This window comes from Populus nigra, chromosome 10 (genome assembly GCF_951802175.1).
Source record: "Populus nigra chromosome 10, ddPopNigr1.1, whole genome shotgun sequence".
NCBI classification, from domain to species: Eukaryota; Viridiplantae; Streptophyta; class Magnoliopsida; order Malpighiales; family Salicaceae; genus Populus; species Populus nigra.
Window position 1 is genome coordinate 11366508 of NC_084861.1, and position 18223 is coordinate 11384730.

The following is an 18223-nucleotide window of genomic DNA, read 5'->3' on the forward strand; positions in this document are numbered from 1 at the left end:
AACAAAGTGAAGACAAACAAGAAAAATGCAAATTCTATAATATTGGAGTGCGTCAGCAGCCACAAGTTTTGGGAAACAAATAATAACTTGTATTCAATACTATTGCTGTAATTATACATAAAGAAAACTGATGTATAGCCTAGAAATCAAAATTTCAAACAAACAGAATACTTCTCAAGCCGAAGTTATGCTTTGAACATTTAATAGACATTAAGTTACAAATAAGATGGGATGTGCCAGAGGGAAGCCATCAAATGAAATCCAGAAAGCATTTTTACTGCGATCCAGGACCTCTGTTCCACGATAAAAAGGTAGGATCACCAAGCCGCCTGGGATGACACAGTAGGAGATACAGTTAGAAAATATCAACAAACATATAGTTAATAGTATCTCACAAACAATCAAAAATTCATATAGCATTAATTTTTTTTTTTTCTGCCCACCACGGGGCCATGCTCCACGTTTCAGAGCCTCACTCCATATATGATAGCTGCAAATACTTGGAAATCCTCGCCTTAAAATAATAGCTTATGAAGGACACATCTGACAGCCTCACTCTTTCAAAAGCCTTAAATTCAAGAATTAAGTTTTTTCTGAGATCAACTTACCTAGGCTTGATGAAATACACAGCTGTGAAACCCATTGCCAAAGCTAAGCATATCATCCCAACAGTGAGATAAGCAATGCCAAGAAAGTCATTTCTTCCACCAATCCAGCTTGTGGTTGAAAGCACGAGTTTCTTCTTGCCATTAAAACTGTATGTGTTATAGTTGTTGTCCAGTGTCACATTTATGACTTCGTTTGCCTCAAGATCCACCTCTATCTTCCCATACAACTTTCTAAAAGTTGGCAGAGCTGCAGTTCGCATCCAAACCATGAGGTCCTCCTGCTCATTCAACTGTTACACAAAATCATATACAAGCAGTTCAGTCACATGCCACTTACTAGAAGAAACTTGCAGCAAAAGAAAGAGAAATTTTTTTTTATGGTTCTCTGGTACATTCACACTTTTTTAGCAGTAGAAGAGGGCGAATAATACACAACTACATTCTATGATTTTAAACTTTTGCACCAAGTCTATCATGTCTCTAAGGTACAAACCTAATGCTTTAACACCCTGGGTTTAAAAAAAATTAACTCATTCATTCATGAATATCACAGCAATGTAGTGTTGAAATCAATTAATGTCCATGTGTTATTAACATTATTAAAAGTATTCAAAGGTATTTTCCAGGATGAAGTTGAAAGAGGTCATTTAGTTTGTGATTAGATGAGTTGCTTGTAGATTAATTTGACCAAATGAGTAATAGGCGAGGACTTACTGGTACTGTATCATTGAGAATTGCACCACCTTGAAGACCTCCACCCTGAAAATTTTTAGGAAAGACATCTTTACCAAACCTTTTCTCCTTGTCACTCTTCCAAGCAATTCCCTTCTTATTCACAATCAATTCTTGGTTCTGCCTGGAGAAGTTATAAGTATCATTAAACATACTCCAAGCTATTAGACCACAGGGTACAATCGGCCCCCCCCCAACTGCGGTATTTTCTGGCTTGCAACTACTTGTATCGTTCTCTTTGCCCGAACTTTTCAACTGCTCGTCACTTCGGCTCTTCACATACCTGATTTATTAGAGCAGTCATAACAATTATATGCGTTGCAACTTTCAATGAGTAAGCCTCCATTTTATGATAATGATAATCATGATGGTTCACAGCATGTTCAACAGTTTTGATATTCTGCTTATCTAATTTTAGTAATTATCTTATAAAATGATGGGTTGGTTTTCATTATTAAACAAATGAAAGAATGTAATTGGCTACCATTAACAAATAGTCAAATCCACACTATTCTGAGATCAGATACATGATATCCTTTACTGAAATGGCCACACACACAATATTGAATGTAACAGCATCCTAGGTCCTAGGTTATCATGTTTGTATTTCTTGAAAATCACAAACATCACACTCTGAGTTGTAAAATGTGACAGGAAAATCTAATGGGTACACTTCCCGAAACACATGCTGTAATCTGTTCTCTTGACCAGCACCAATGTTCTACCTAATTTATGCACCTGGATAGTCCTGAATATCAATGCTCCCAAAATGATCATATGAACAATTTACCTCTAACCATCATGTAAGATTATAGACATAATTACTTGAACCCATCAGAAATTATAAGTTGATAGATTGCATGATATTGGTGACATACCTACGATGATTCTGGTAGAAGTTGTCAAGCTGATAGTAAACATAAATAGGTTTCTTCATACGCTTAGGGATCTGATAAGAAAAACAACAATAGAAAAAGAAAGATCGTCATTCATTTGCTGAACCTCTCAGGTCATGATGAGTAATTTCTATACTTGGCACTGAAGACATGTTGCAAGACAGAAGGATATTGGCATGGTAGCATAAAGTCACCTACTAATACACTGCCAATACAAATCTGGCAAAAAGGCAGTGCCATTAGTAGACAGACAACAATAGCATGAAGGTAAGTTGTATGACAGGAAATAATATGGGCGTAGGTCTTTCCTTGTTAGCTTATATAAATCCACTAGCACTGCTCATAACAGATATAGAAAATGACGACAACACAACAGCCAATAATTCCACAGACAGAACTTACCGTCATTGATATTGTGCATGTTTTATTGGCAGAGCTTTGAATATATTGGACCTTACTGGATCTATTTGCAGGAGGAATACAGTCTGTATCATACTGTTTAGCAACTTCAACAACCTGATAAAAGGAGAATGACCCGTAAACAACCATAAGTGATAGCATAACTGGAATTGCAAAGATTTAGGTGACACTCAAGCTTACATCTCGGGAACCAAGCAAGCAAGCAATGCCAATAGGAATGAAGACAATGGCAATAATCAGGAATGCAGACACCACCTGGAGAAGGAGATATATTTGAGGTTAATGACTTTGAGCACCCATTTGCCTCCCAGACGAGACCAGATAAAAGGAATGATGAAAACTTACCCATCGTGGTGTGAGAATTGGCTTGCATGCAGGAAGTTCTTGTTGTGTAAACTTTGAATCTGAAAGAAAACAGAACATCTTTAGTTCATTAAAAATCACAGGTATATCTACGTGTGCTTATGCCGTGAAAGAGAATTTGTGAGTTGTGTTGCCCTTAGAAAACATCAGACAAAGAAGATGCTCACAGCTTTTGCTCTCTCTCTAACACAAATACTACAATAAGAAAACAAGTGCATTTTATAAAATGGAAAAAAAGCTACATCCCTGAGATTTTGAAATATTTATCCCTTCATTTGATTTAAAGACCTAGCTTGCTTTGCAGGATAGCAACAAAGCAGTCAGGCAACTATCCTGAACACTGGAAACATTCTGTTTGACAATCTTAATGTGGATTACATGAGCATACGCGCGTCAACTCAGATATATGTACTATTAATAGTTAATACATCTGAAATTACTAGATTTCCAATTCATTTTGTGGAAAAGGCCTGATTATCTCATCGCATGTTATAGCATTTTTATCTTGTGCTTTATCAAACCCAATTTAGGTTATTTTATTTCTAATAAAGTTTAATAGGCATATTCCTGTTACAAAAGGAGAATTTCCAAGCATATCTTCTTGAGGAATTAAAAAGGTAATGCTCATTCCAAAAAAAAAAAAAAAGACCTAATATCAGTAATACTTCATATGAAACAATATGATAAAAACCAAAGAGCTCACACATCTAATCTCACGCAACAAAACGAACAGCAAATCAAATAGCAAAAACCCATCAAAGAATATACATAGACCTCCACTTGGATAATTGGGTACCAATAAAATTCACTAATGATCCCAAAATAATTATATAAAAAAACTTGCTTCTCTGAAACAAACCACCAAGAAAAATAAGTCAAGGTTCGAAAATTTGTAAGAAAAAAACTAATCACGTAATCACAGGTGAGCAGTCATGAATTTATCCAAAAATAGCAAAACAACTAAAACAGGAGTAAGAAGAAAAAAATCACATTTGGGTCGCTTTGAATTCCTTCTTGGAGCACCAGAATCGCCCGATCCATTGCCTCCATTGCTGGACGAAGCCGTGTGACTGCTCATGGCTGTGTAAAATGACGAAACACTTGTAGTTTCTTTCTCTCTTTATCTCTCAAATAGACCACAAGAACAACCAGAGAGAGAAACTTGAGAAAGAAAGAGGTGGCGGAGAATATTATGTGATCAAGGAAAGAGAGGGACTTTTTAAAGACTGAGAAAACATAGATAGGGAAAACAAAAATAAATAAATTTTCTAGATAGAGAAAGTCAGCAGTACATGCTTGAATTGAATCTGCAAGTTTTTGTTTGACTTCAGTAAATGACGAGGATGCTTCCTGGTTTCTCTCTCTAGACTTGATCACCAACTCTGAAATTTTTCTCTCTTTCTGGAAGGTGAGAATTTCTTAGTAGAGGAGGAAGCAAATAAAAAGAATGATAAACTTTATTTTAGCCCCTTAAGATTCAGAAATATTGCATGTTGGTCTCCATTGATTTAACTTCTTCATTAGCTTTATAAGATTTCAAAAAGAATTCTAATATTTTGTCTATAGATATTCGATTGATCATATTAATTCAAAAATAATTTTATCATACACGCACTTTCACAATAGGCTTTATATATATATTGATATATTTGTTTTATAATATTTAATATCTTATTCAAGTTACAAATAAAATTAATATATGCGTAAATTAACTCATTATTTTGTAAATTATCACATTCTCGTTTATAATTAGATTCTTATGCTCGTCATCACTAGAGAGTTTCTAGACCTGTCTCAGATTCCCATCGAAATAAAAATACTTCTCCTCGCCCTGGAATGGTAGTAGAGGTTATTTAATAATGGGTCACATTGAGAGTTTTTGAACAATTAAGTGCCTGAAGGAGAAATGATTGATATACAAGGACCAAAACATAATTTTACTTGAAAGGAACCGCTGTCTGATAATTATTACTGGTAATTATAACTTGTAGACTTAGTTATCAGATTGAAAGGTCAAATCCTATCCGGATAGTGCACAATGTGGAAAACACGGTGCCTTGTCTGAACCGGCGTGTTGAGAATATGGGATTATTATTATTATTATTATTATTATATAGCCACAATTATTTAATTATTTTTCTAGAATGCAATTATTTAATTATTAGAATAAGTAGAATGACTAGATATTATTAGCATAGTCTAATAATACTTTTCACCTTCGATTTTTCTGTATTTTCTTTAAATACAGAGAGGATTAAGGCCATCTAATATATATTTTTATCGTAATGGTTTTTCTGTCGTTTTTTTGGGGGCCTCCAAGGCTGAAATTGAAGGTTTCCAGGATTATAGAGAGGTAACGAATTTGGACGACGGAGTCCACTTATGGTTTGAATAATCTTCTAGAACGGTAGGTAATAAATTATACCCTTTTCTCATTAATTATTATCATGAACTAATTGAGAAGGGGATACCAGATGTTATCCCACTTGTGAAGCACTTTAAAGTTTTTTTTATTATTTCTTTAAGATTTTAATTTTAATTTAATTTATTAATATTTAATTTATTTATTCAGGTTTTATGACCCGGGTTTATAGTCTAGAAAGTTAACTCGAGTTTTTTTTTGTTTTTTTTTAATTTATATTTTAAATTTTGATTGATTTGAAATTAAATTTTATATTTTTTTTATTTTTTACGAGGTTATCATGATCTTGTTAGTAAAGTTATGAGGTTGGCGGTTTAATCTAAGTTGACTTGGTATTTTTTTTGTTTTTTTTAATTTTATCCCTCAACATTGAATTCACTTATACTGGTCTTATGATCAAGGTCTCCGGTTTGATGGGTTGATTTAGGTTTGTTTTTTTCTTTTTTTAATAGAATTTTTTTTCCAATTTCATCATTCAATATTTGATTGATTTGGAATTAGATTTCATTATTTTTTTTTATTTGCTTTTTATGGAGTTTAATCGATCTCATTACCAAGTCATGGGTTTAGCGGGTTAACTCAGGTTTTCTGGTGTCCCTTTTTTATCATTTTTTTTCAATTTCATCATTTAATATCAGAATAATTGGGAATTGAACTTCATAATTTGCTTCTATTTACTTTTTATAAGGTTATCTCCGTCACATAATTCGAGTTGTGACTCTGACAAGGCAATCTACGTCGACTTAAGTTTTTTTTTTAATTCATCATTCAATATTTAGTTCGTTTAGAATTAGATTTCATAATTTATTTTGATTTTTTTTATGGGGTTATCCCAATCTCATGATCCAGATTTGTGACCTTGATAGGTTAACTTAGATTGATTTAAATCGACTCAATATGTTTTCATCTTAAAATGTTGTTTTTAGAAGAAAAAAATGTTATATTGAAGTTTCTTTTAGTTAAATTATATTTTTAACAGTTGTCCAAATTGTTTTTTGATCCTTTAAATTGATCGGATTATGTTGAATTAATATCCATACGGTTTAATTTTTTTCTGCTATAAAATACGTTAATAACACTTTAATATATTGTTACATTAAAAAAATTAATCTGACTTACAGCGTACTGTAGGTCAACGATGTAATTGGACGCTATTCAAATTGAATGTTTAGCTGAAGGTTTTCCAAAAACCTGTTTTCTTTGCAGTAATGAGAAAATAAAATCACTGATATTTAGACAAAATTAAATAAACTAGCATTCTCCGCATGAGATTTGAATATCAAATATTTGTAGGCCGTCGGCCAGTAGAATCTTTCAACGACCTCGTCATTTATTCATGAACTAAATGACCTAAGTATTATTATGTAACGGGATTGAATTAATCCATGTAATGTGATTGGGTTGTTCCCATGAACCATATTTACGTGATGATTATAACTTTCTTTTTTAATTCTTTTTAAACGAAGTGTAAAATCTCACTTGAAATTTGTAGTTTTTCTTGGCTTGCAAATCAACTCCATCGATAAAAATCTCTGCACCATGCATGCGCAGTCAAGTCATTGAAATCAATTTACAATCGAGAATATTACGGGAAGAAAAAAACAGAGAGGTTTGGCGCTGGCCGCCCTTCGCAGATTTTTTTTTATAGAGGAAAGAGCGACGGAGCTAGCAGACATCAATATTGAATCACATTTAAATCACGAGCCATAGTCACCCTTGGACGCTAGATAACATCGGAGGCCGTCGACGCCCCACCTGAAAGGAAAGGTGTGCTTTTTAAATGTTTTGAATTCAGATTACTGTGCGGAGGCGCAAGGGAGAACGGACCTCCATGATTCTATATATGTTATTTAATTCTGATGCCACTGAAATAAAAATTCAGTCAAAATAGACGTGCCTTTGTTAATTTCGGCGTGTTTCAGACCCTGTTAGAAAGAGTCAAGCCGTGCCAGAAATATCTAGATGGTCCTCCTGGTACCTAGGTTCAATGCTTGTCGTTTCCAACGTATTTATTAACTCGATATTTCTTCATGTTTTACCAGAGGAAAGAATTGCCTACATGCACAATTAGCAGAAATCAACGAATTCTTGTCAACGCCATCGTACCACTGGCGGCATGCATCAATTATTATGGATGAGATCTTATCCCCTCCTTAGTCCAATTCCAATTTGCCAGAAATAAAATGGCAGAGAATGAATGATACGGTGTGGAACCATTCCGGCGCTCCTTACCACCGGCTAGAACCAGCCATGGCCTTTCTAGAAATCAACGCTCAAACACCCAGAAACAAACCACCACATAATAACCCTGAAATCATCAACAACGACATCCAGTTCTAGCTGAACCCCGAGCAAGAAAGCAACAACAACCCACAAAGAGAAAAATCAGCTGCTGCTTGGACACGACGAAGAAAGATATGCCAAAGATCTCTGTGTGGAAACGACGAGCCTTCATAATTTGGCAGAGGAGATGCGCGGGCTGTTGATTGCATTATGTTCACGTGGACGGAAAATGGAAAGATCAAATGGGTGGTCGACGGGCTATGGAGCACCGAGGAATATGATAAAGAGGATAAGTTTTTGTGAAGCCACCACTTAATTAATTGGTGGAAGACAAATATTAGTGGAGTTGTTGGCATAATTAGGTGTCATGATTTATGGCATAATTTGTGGCATAATTGGTGCCATGATTTATGGCATTTGTCCCCTCACTCTTGCTTATAAATAGGCAATGCCTTCAAGCTTATTTTGCACACCAAGTTAGAGAAGAAGAAGAGGAGAGTGAAGAGAGAGTAATCCCACAAAGTTGTGAGGTATTTGTGAGAGAGTAAGTGAGGTGTTTTCTCCTAGTAATAGAGAGATTCTTAGTTGTTCTCCTATTATTTGAGAGAGGTTGTAATTCCCACATTACTTAGTAAAATCCTTCTATACTTGCCCGTGGACGTAGCCAAATTGGGTGAACCACGTAAATTCTTGTGTGTCTCATTTCTCATTTTATCCTATCTCTTACCTTTTATCTTGTCGGGTTTGCATGACAGTATCCTAACAGTGGTATCAGAGCCTTCTTGGTTGGTGTTGTTAATACACAAAAGTCATTCGTGTATACGGTTACTATTCACCTATACGACACTATTCATCCATACGATACTGTTTACATACGATACTGTTGGCACTATAGAAAATCAGTGCGGTAAATAAATACAGGCTAGGAAGTTCTGTCTAAGGAGATTGGGTTTTAAGCGGGACCATTTGTGACCCCTCCAATCTTTCCTGGGAACTTACTTAGTGAAGTATTATTTACACGATACTAGTTCTATATACGTTACAGATCGGTGAAACGGTGATAGCTGAATAGATCACGGTGAATAAAATGGCAGCAAAGTACGAGATTGAGAGGTTCAAGGGGAGCAATTTTTCATTGTGGAAAATGAGAATCAAGGCAATCTTAAGGAAAGACAATTGCTTGGCAGCAATTGGGGATCGACCCGCGGAGATCACTGATAATGCAAAATGGAATGAGATGGATGGCAATGCTATTGCTAACATACATTTAGCATTAGCTGATGAAGTATTATCAAGTGTGGCGGAGAAGAAAACAGCTAAGGAGATATGGGAGACTCTAACAAAGCTATATGAGTCCAAGTCTTTGCACAATAAGATTTTCTTAAAGCGGAGACTTTATACCCTTCGAATGGCAGAAACCACGGCGGTGACTGACCACATCAACACAATAAGGACTCTATTTTCACAACTCACTACGTTGGGTCAACAAATAGAGGAAAGTGAACGTGCAGAGCTTCTACTTCAAAGTCTTCCAGATTCGTATGATCAGCTCATTATCAACTTGACCAATAATATCCTCACAGACTATTTAGTCTTTGATGATGTTGCAGCCGCCATCTTGGAAGAAGAAAATAGGCGCAAAAATAAAGGAGACAGAAATAGTTCAAACCAAGGAGAGGCATTATTGGTGTCAAGAGGGAGATCAACGGAGCGTGGCTCCAGTGGGAGTCAAAGGCAAGGGAGGTCCAAATCAAGAAGTAAGAAGACTGTGAAATGCTACAACTGTGGCAGAAAAGGGCACTTCAAAAGGGATTGTTGGTTTAAAAAGGGTATAGAGAACACTGCAGAGTCATCAAAACCTCAAGGATGTGTTGCGAGCACCTCAGAAGATGGGGAGGTTTTATATAGTGAAGCAGCGACAATCTCTACAGATAAAGAAGAGCTTACTGACGTCTGACTAATGGATTCAGGAGCAACATGGCATATGACTCCTAATCGAGATTGGTTCCATACATATGAACCCATCTCTGGAGGCAAAGTGTTCATGGGTGATAATCATGCTGTAGAGATTGATGGCATTGGCACCATCAAATTGAAGATGTATGATGGCTTGATTCGCACTATTTCAGGAGTGCGGCATGTGAAAGACTTAAAGAAGAATCTTTTGTCCATAGGACAATTTGATAGTCTTGGCTGTAAGATCCGAACAGACAATGGAATAATGAAAATTGTCAAAGGAGCGCTGGTGGTTTTAAAGGCAAGAAAAACAGTTGCAAACATGTTTGTATTAATGGGAGAAACACATCATGGGGCAGAAGCGTCAATCGCATCAGCCAATCCTGCAGAAGAGAAGACGATGATGTGGCATCAAAAACTAGGCCACATGTCAGAGAAAGGTTTGAAAGTTCTCTCTGATCAGAAGTTACTCCCTAGGCTTACAAAGGTTACTTTACCCTTTTGTGAGCACTGTGTTACAAGTAAACAACACAGGTTAAAGTTTGGCACATCAACAACTAAGAGCAAATGCATCTTAGACCTGATTCACTCTGATGTTTGGCAAGCACCGGTTGTATCCTTGGGAGGAGCAAGATACTTTGTATCATTCATAGATGACTTCTCCAGGAGATGTTGGGTGTATCCAATTAGAAGGAAGGCAGATGTGTTCGCAATCTTTAAAACTTTCAAAGCGCGGGTGGAACTTGAATCTGAAAAGAAGATCAAGTGTTTGAGGACTGACAATGGAGGAGAATATACCAGTGATGAATTTGATAACTTCTGTCAACATGAAGGTATCAAAAGGCAGTTCACAACGGCATACACTCCACAACAAAATGGAGTGGCAGAGCGGATGAACAGAACTCTATTAGAAAGAACAAGAGCAATGTTGAAGGCTGCAGGTCTAGGAAAGTCATTCTGGGCAGAAGCAGTCAATACCGCCTGTTATGTGATAAATCGATCTCCATCAACTGCAATTGAGCTGAAGACATCGATGGAGATGTGGACTGGGAAACCAGCTGATTATTCTCGATTGCATATATTTGGAAGTCCTGTGTACGTGATGTACAATACACAAGAAGTTAGCAAGCTGGATTCAAAATCCAGAAAATGTGTATTCTTGGGATATGCTGATGGAGTGAAGGGGTATCGCTTGTGGGATCCCACTGCCCACAAAGTAGTCATCAGCAGAGATGTCATATTTGCAGAAGGTAAAATGCAAATGGAAGAACATAATAGCATTCTAAAGGAGACTACAGCAGTCCAGATTGAAAATACTCAGAATCATACTTCTTCTGAAGATGCACCAGAGCATGAAGAGCAAGAACAAATAGAGTCTGAAACTCCTGAAGTTCGGCGGTCGACTCGTGAAAGAAGACCACCGGCTTGGCACTCAGAATATAGTACTGAGAGCAATATTGCATATTGTCTTCTAACAGAGGATGGAGAGCCATCAACTTTCCATGAGGCTATCAAAAGCACAGATGTATCTATGTGGATGACAGCAATGCAAGAGGAGATTGAAGCTCTGCACAAGAATAACACTTGGGATCTTGTTCCGCTACCACAAGGAAGAAAGGCCATTGGCAACAAATGGGTTTACAAGATAAAACGTGATGGCAATGATCAAGTGGAGCGGTATCGTGCAAGATTGGTGGTGAAAGGATATGCTCAGAAAGAAGGAATAGACTTCAATGAGATATTTTCTCCGGTGGTACGACTTACTACAATCAGAGTAGTCTTGGCAATGTGTGCTATATTTGATCTTCACCTAGAGCAGTTAGATGTGAAAACTGCATTTCTTCATGGAGAACTTGAAGAAGAAATTTATATGCTCCAACCAGAGGGTTTTGCTGAAACAGGCAAGGAGAACTTGGTTTGCAGGTTGAACAAATCTCTATACGGTCTCAAACAGGCGCCGAGGTGTTGGTACAAGAGATTTGATTCCTTTATAATTAGCCTTGGGTACAACAGACTCAGTTCAGACCATTGTACGTATTACAAGAGGTTTGAAGAAGATGATGTTTTCATCATTCTGTTGTTGTACGTGGATGACATGTTGGTGATAGGCCCCAACAAAGATCGAGTCCAAGAATTGAAGGCACAGTTGGCTAGGGAGTTTGATATGAAGGACTTGGGACCAGCAAACAAGATTCTAGGGATGCAAATTCACCGAGACAGAAGTAAGAGGAAGATTTGGCTTTCTCAGAAGAATTATTTGAAGAAGATCTTGCGTCGCTTCAACATGCAAGATTGTAAGCCAATTTCCACCCCACTTCCTATTAACTTCAAATTATCCTCAAGTATGTCTCCTAGCAATGAAGCAGAGAGGATGGAGATGTCTCGAGTACCGTATGCATCAGCAGTGGGAAGTTTAATGTTTGCCATGATATGTACAAGACCAGACATTGCACAAGCAGTGGGAGCAGCTAGTCGATACATGGCAAATCCTGGTAGAGAGCATTGGAATACTATTAAGAGGATCTTGAGATACATCAAGGGTACCTCAGATGTTGCATTATGTTATGGAGGATCAGAATTTACTGTCAGAGGTTATGTTGACTCAGATTTTGCTAGTGACCTTGAGAAAAGAAAATCCACTACAGGCTATGTGTTCATAATTGCAGGAGGAGCTGTGAGCTGGATCTCTAAACTTCAGACTGTTGTAGCATTGTCCACAACAGAAGCTGAGTACATGGCAGCTACACAAGCTTGTAAAGAAGCAATATGGATGAAGAAACTTATGGAGGAGCTCGGGCACAAACAAGAGAAGATTCCTTTGTATTGTGATAGTCAGAGTGCCTTGCATATTGCAAGGAATCCAGCGTTTCATTCAAGAACAAAACACGTAGATGTTCAGTATCACTTTGTTCGCGAAGTGGTGGAAGATGGAAGTGTGGACTTTCAAAAGATTCACACAAAGGAAAACCTAGCAGATGCTTTGACCAAACCAGTCAACACTGATAAATATATATGGTGTAAATCCTCTTCTGGCCTAGCAGAAACGTAAGCAGCATGAAGATGGCAAGTATAGAAAGGATAGAAGAATCACAGATGATCAAGTGTGAAGACTTGATTAAATCATCAAAGTCTTCAAGTGGGAGAATGTGAAGCCACCACTTAATTAATTGGTGGAAGACAAATATTAGTGGAGTTGTTGGCATAATTAGGTGCCATGATTTATGGCATAATTTGTGGCATAATTGGTGCCATGATTTATGGCATTTGTCCCCTCACTCTTGCCTATAAATAGGCAATGCCTTCAAGCTTATTTTGCACACCAAGTTAGAGAAGAAGAAGAGGAGAGTGAAGAGAGAGTAATCCCACAAAGTTGTGAGGTATTTGTGAGAGAGTAAGTGAGGTGTTTTCTCCTAGTAATAGAGAGATTCTTAGTTGTTCTCCTATTATTTGAGAGAGGTTGTAATTCCCACATTACTTAGTAAAATCCTTCTATACTTGCCCGTGGACGTAGCCAAATTGGGTGAACCACGTAAATTCTTGTGTGTCTCATTTCTCATTTTATCCTATCTCTTACCTTTTATCTTGTCGGGTTTGCATGACAGTATCCTAACAGTTTTTTCATTCCCTGGAAATTAGGATCAACACCACGTACTGAGCTCGGAGAAAATGATTAAAATGGGTTAAAATCAAGAGGGTTGAAAAATGACCACCGTCGTAAGAAAATCCTATGTGTATATAATCGTGGCTGGCTGTTGATGATCATTTGCACGCCTGTGCAGGAGTTGATGAATTCGCGAACAATTTCTTGCATCTATTATTATTATTATTATTATTATTATTATTATTATTATTATTATTATTATTTCATTTATCAAATCCATCTATTGAATTTGATATCATACTTGATTCTTTTTATCCATCGCGTGTTTCATATATATGTGCCATTAATCTTCCGAGTTTAATTTTCTCAAGTGGAAAGGTTTTGTGCAGGGGACATTACTTTGCTAGTTGTTGATATATAAGTGTTTATTTTATTTACTTATTTTATTTTTTATTTTCTAGGTAGTGTTGAAAGATATGTATTATTTCTAATTGATATATAAATTGAAGTATATGGCATCAATTAAATAACATGGAGCCAGGTTTCACGTGTTATTTTCTCCTTGCATTCCTAGAAAATAATAATAGAAATGTTTATCACTATTTTTTTATTTTTTTTTGATAAAAATCATGACAAAATTTTTTTATGAAAAAAATAATTTTATTGATAAATAAAATCATGACAAAATATCGGTATTAATAACATGTTAAATTATTGATAAATTTTTCAACAATAATTTTAAATTGAATTAAAAACCGACTGTTCATCTCCTCTCCCCATCTGTTCTTCCTCCTCCTCGTCCTTGAACATAACACTACAACAACCCTTATAATGTAGTTAGCCAAACCCAATCTGAGAGAAGCAGCAACGCACAATGAGCAGTCCCCAGACCTTAGCTCTCATAAGACAAAAACATCGCCATCGCGGAGGACCAAATCGTCTAAAGAGAATGCTTCGCCTCCAGATCTGAACTCTATTACTTTCGATCTAAAGACTTTGTCGTCCCTTGCTTCCTCGGCCGGAGAACTCGCTCTCCGAGTTTTTTCTTTTTCTTTGCTGTTTTTACTCGCTGAGAAAATCTTAGCAGCTGAAGCTGAATTGATTTTTGTTTTCTAATTTCCTGTTTAGATAATGAGGAAATTTTAATTCGATTGTGAATTTTATAAACCCTAGTTTTCTTAATCCGCCGAATTGAATTTTAGCTTTCTATTTCTAGATTGTGATCTTAAGGTGTTTGTGATGATATATCTGACTAGTCAATTGTTTGATTTCACTTGTTTTCAAACTTTGGGTTGATGAGAAACGGCTTCAATTAACTTCCAATTTTGGGCTGATAAGATGAAGGTTCCAACAATTGCAGTTCTTCTGGTAAGTTTATAGAAATACCGACAGAATCGCCTACATATCAGAAATTTTCACCGGCGATTTTCACTTTATAATAAAAAATAACAACATATTGAAGTTCCAATAAAAAACACTAGTTTATTTACAGGTTGTATACTCTAGTTTTGGAGTGCTACGCAGGCCTTGATTTTTTATTCATCTCTAGAAAGGATGCATAGTCTCTTGCATGAAAACATTACAGACGGCCATGCCTTTCAGGTTTTTTGTAGTGCTGGTTGGTAGACTATGTTTTATCCACATTGCTCAATATTCATTATTTTGATTCCCTTCCGCTCTGTATCTACTTTGTTTTTTGGCCGACTCGCTCCTTTTTCCCACCTTTTCTGTAGTGCTAGTTTTTTAATTTGTTTGACTACAGTTTGATTATATTTTATCAAAACAAGTATTTCCTCACTGAGGTTTAGTTGCTATTTTTTTTTCAGAGATTTAATTTGTATATAACATAAAATAAAAAAATTAAACCAGAACTAAAATATCATAAAAATAAAATGTTGAACTAAAATGAAGTTATTGATAAATTTCAAAAATCAACATAAAATTCTATAAAAATTCATTTATTAATCTTGTAATGTTAGGTGTTTACTAAACACATTGTCGATTATCTATTAAATTTCAAATTAAAACCATGTAGAATTTGGACTAAATTCTAAATTCAAACCTTGAAATTCATCATTGTCGATTCAGCCAGAATTCGGATTAACAATTCCTTCCCTTTACACTTCACAACAGAAGGAATTTTAGTCCAAGGGGGCCACGGGACCTTCATATCTAGTTGCTTCCTAGGGCAACATTCTACTTTTGGAAGGGGTTCAGGTGAGAGATTTTTCAGGCACTGCCATTGACCTTTGGAGCAATGATAATGCAATCACAGATGTTCTGTTTTCAGCAGCCATTGTTGTGTTATTAAGGGGCCAGTCTAACATTCCACTGGTATGGAAACGTTAAAGTAATGGTACTACCCATGAGTTTCAAGGTTTGAATTTAGGATTTAGCTCCCAATTCTATAACAAGGTTTAGATTTAGAATTTAGAGTTTGGATTTGAGGTTAATTAACTAGGGTATGGAAACGTTAAAGTAAAGTAATGGTACTAGTTTGAATTTAGGATTTGGGTCCCAATTCTATAAAATTTAGATTTAGAATTTAGGGTTTATAGTTTTGATTTGGGGTTTAATAACTAGGGTTTGGGGTATGGATTTAGGTCCCTACTGTGGCTTTTGTCATCTTTGAAAATTGCATGCTGTTAGACATCGATGATAGAGTTGGTACTTTATGGTTGATTCATTGAGAAAGACTTGTCCTTTGTGACGCAATGAAGTTTTTGGAGGAAGTTTTGGTTGGAAACTTGGATGCTTGTAATGTAGGATTTTTGTCTCAGCATCCAAAAACTTGAAACTCAGAATATTCTATTTACTGGTTCTGCATTTTGGGGTTTTCTGATAATTTAGGATTCGGGAGTATACGGTATAGGTTGGCTCTAGAGATCTTAGAAAATTTTCAGTGCAAGAAGAAGCTGCATCAAGTTAAATTTTGGGAAATTTGACTAAAGAGTGCTTAAAAAGCAAGGATGACTCTGGATGCGAGAGCTGACATAAAAAATCCAAGCATCATCGCATGGGTATTAGATGTTCTTCACAAGATTCCAATGAAGCAAAATACTGAAAACAAATGCTCTTGATGGCTGTTAAATTTGTTGACGTTGTGTTGATGCTTCTGCTGAAGAACTAAAATTGGCAAATGTAGAGTGAAATGCTCATTTGTATTTTACATCTCAGCATACCTGTCTAATGACCGCTAACCTATGCTAATAATCAGTTGAACATCCTTACCGAGCATTGAAACAGAAAATGTTCATCGCCGGAAAACCTTTTAGATCCATTACATCACCATGGTTAACCGTGTCCTTGCATCACAGGGAAACAGCAGGATCTGGTATATTGTCCTGATTATACTTTATTCTGCTTTGAACGCATAACGATAAGAGTGAATGTGGCCTTTTCTAGTCTGCATTTTTAGAATCATGTCAGATATGATTTATGTGTTATATTAGCTAATCTGAGTTTAAATTTGTTGGAATTCTGTTACTTCATTTGTTTTTAAGGGCCTTAATTTTTAATATTTCAGTGTGTTCTGAATGTGGTCATGGGGAAAGCTCCTGATATTGGCGATGCATCATGTGCAAGTCCTGAGGTTTTCTGCCCTTCGTCAATTTTCTTCTCTGTTTTCTTTATGATAGCACGGCATTGTCCTGGTCAGAGTAATTGGATATCCAAACGACATAATGTTGATATTTCTTGCTTTATACATCTGCTTAAGGTAAGAAAAATTACTTTCGCAGGATCAACAGCTGTGGGAAAGAAGTTTATGGCTGGTGCTGCTGGAACTGTTAAAAGGGTATGCATAGGATGCTAATATTGATGTGATGAGGTTTCAGAAATCATCTTGGCTAATTGTCTTTTTCCTTGATATTTCTAGGTAGTCTCTGGAACTTGATGGGAATGCACCCTGCATAGTATTTGATGATGCAAACCTAGACGTGGCAGTTAAAGGATCAGTCAAGTTAGAGTGGTTCCCTGTGCATACTAATACTAATTGTGGTATTGTCCTGGATATTTCTGTGCATGCTAATGCTCGTTGAATTTGCTTGCTTAGACATATTGAGTCACTCGACACACCAAGCCTCCTAAACTCAGGAAATCAAAAGGCTTCATCCGACTAGGATGGATTTTGGTGCTGAGGGTTGTTAATTGTTGGTTGGACATGGGGTCCATGCCTCCTTGTTTGGAAGTGTAACCTTTTGTGTGAGTTACAATGGTGAGGCCATTTGATTTACTGGGTTTAGGGCAGCCTTTTGGTGCAGAGACTTTGATTCAGGATTTTGAGAACGTGTTCTTTCCTCGTGATATAGCTCTTTGTTTTGCTTGCATTATTGGAAGGTAATGTCATCGTGATGCTAATCTTAAAAATCAATTTCACATTTTGCAGCTTGCATCAAAGTTCCGTAATAGTGGACAAACATGTGTTTGTGCAAACAGAATAATCGGGCAAGAGGGTATCAAACTACAGAACTAAAGCCATTGCTTTCTCCCCTCTGATTCCAATTTTATGCGTAATATGCAGCCTTTGTGATATACTGTGCCTTTACGTTCAGGTATCTTTGACAAATTTGCAGATGCTTTTTCAAAGGCTGTTCAGAGTATGCTAGTTGGAGATGGATTTAGTGAAGGAGTGGCGCAGGTAGGGGTTGTAGCTTGTTTTTCACTTGTAGAATCTCAATTTGTGTGAAGCTAGTCTGGTATTCCTTGTTTCCTAGATTTAGCAGTTTCTAGAGATGATGGCATTTCAGTGGTTGGTGACACATGTTAAACTGCTTTATGATCTTTATTACTCCCTCTCCCCCAAAGAGTTTGTCCATCTTTCCGTTTTGGGCTGTCCCAAAATTATTGATGACTATAGTAATTATCGCATAATTACTGTTCATCATGCTATAGTATTGTTACTAACCAAAAAATCCATGCCTGCACTTGGTAAAAAATAATT

At 36.4% G+C, this 18223-nt stretch overlaps 1 protein-coding gene and 1 long non-coding RNA gene across 3 annotated transcripts; one reads left to right on the forward strand and one right to left on the reverse strand.

The window, feature by feature from the left end:
* Positions 1-7: 7 nt before the first annotated feature.
* Positions 8-4431, reverse strand: LOC133705671 (ALA-interacting subunit 3-like). 2 transcript variants are annotated; one of them, XM_062130999.1, is made up of 9 exons: positions 4312-4431; positions 4010-4137; positions 3002-3060; positions 2837-2911; positions 2639-2752; positions 2219-2289; positions 1323-1623; positions 609-898; positions 8-329 (listed from the first exon to the last, which is right to left on the reverse strand). In XM_062130999.1, exons 2-9 carry the CDS (start codon positions 4095-4097, stop codon positions 275-277), a joined length of 1053 nt encoding a protein of 350 aa, XP_061986983.1. In that variant the 5' UTR covers positions 4098-4137; positions 4312-4431; the 3' UTR covers positions 8-274. The 2 variants fall into 2 exon arrangements, with proteins under 2 accessions (XP_061986983.1, XP_061986982.1); XM_062130998.1 differs by having other exon boundaries at positions 4010-4429.
* Positions 4432-16765: 12334 nt separating this feature from the next.
* On the forward strand, positions 16766-17805 carry LOC133704806 (uncharacterized). Its single transcript, XR_009844123.1, has 3 exons — positions 16766-17077; positions 17159-17280; positions 17669-17805. It is a non-coding gene; the product is annotated as an uncharacterized LOC133704806 (long non-coding RNA).
* Positions 17806-18223: the final 418 nt, after the last annotated feature.

Bases quoted from the DNA above. Each gene is read 5' to 3' on its own strand.
- LOC133705671 (XM_062130999.1), bottom strand. From the start codon at position 4,097: ATGAGCAGTCACACGGCTTCGTCCAGCAATGGAGGCAATGGATCGGGC. The intron at 2,290-2,638 runs GTAAGTTCTGTC...TTTTCTTATCAG, and splicing joins CATGCACAATATCAATGACG to ATCCCTAAGCGTATGAAGAA. The intron at 1,624-2,218 runs GTATGTCACCAA...CTAATAAATCAG, and splicing joins TTCTACCAGAATCATCGTAG to GTATGTGAAGAGCCGAAGTG.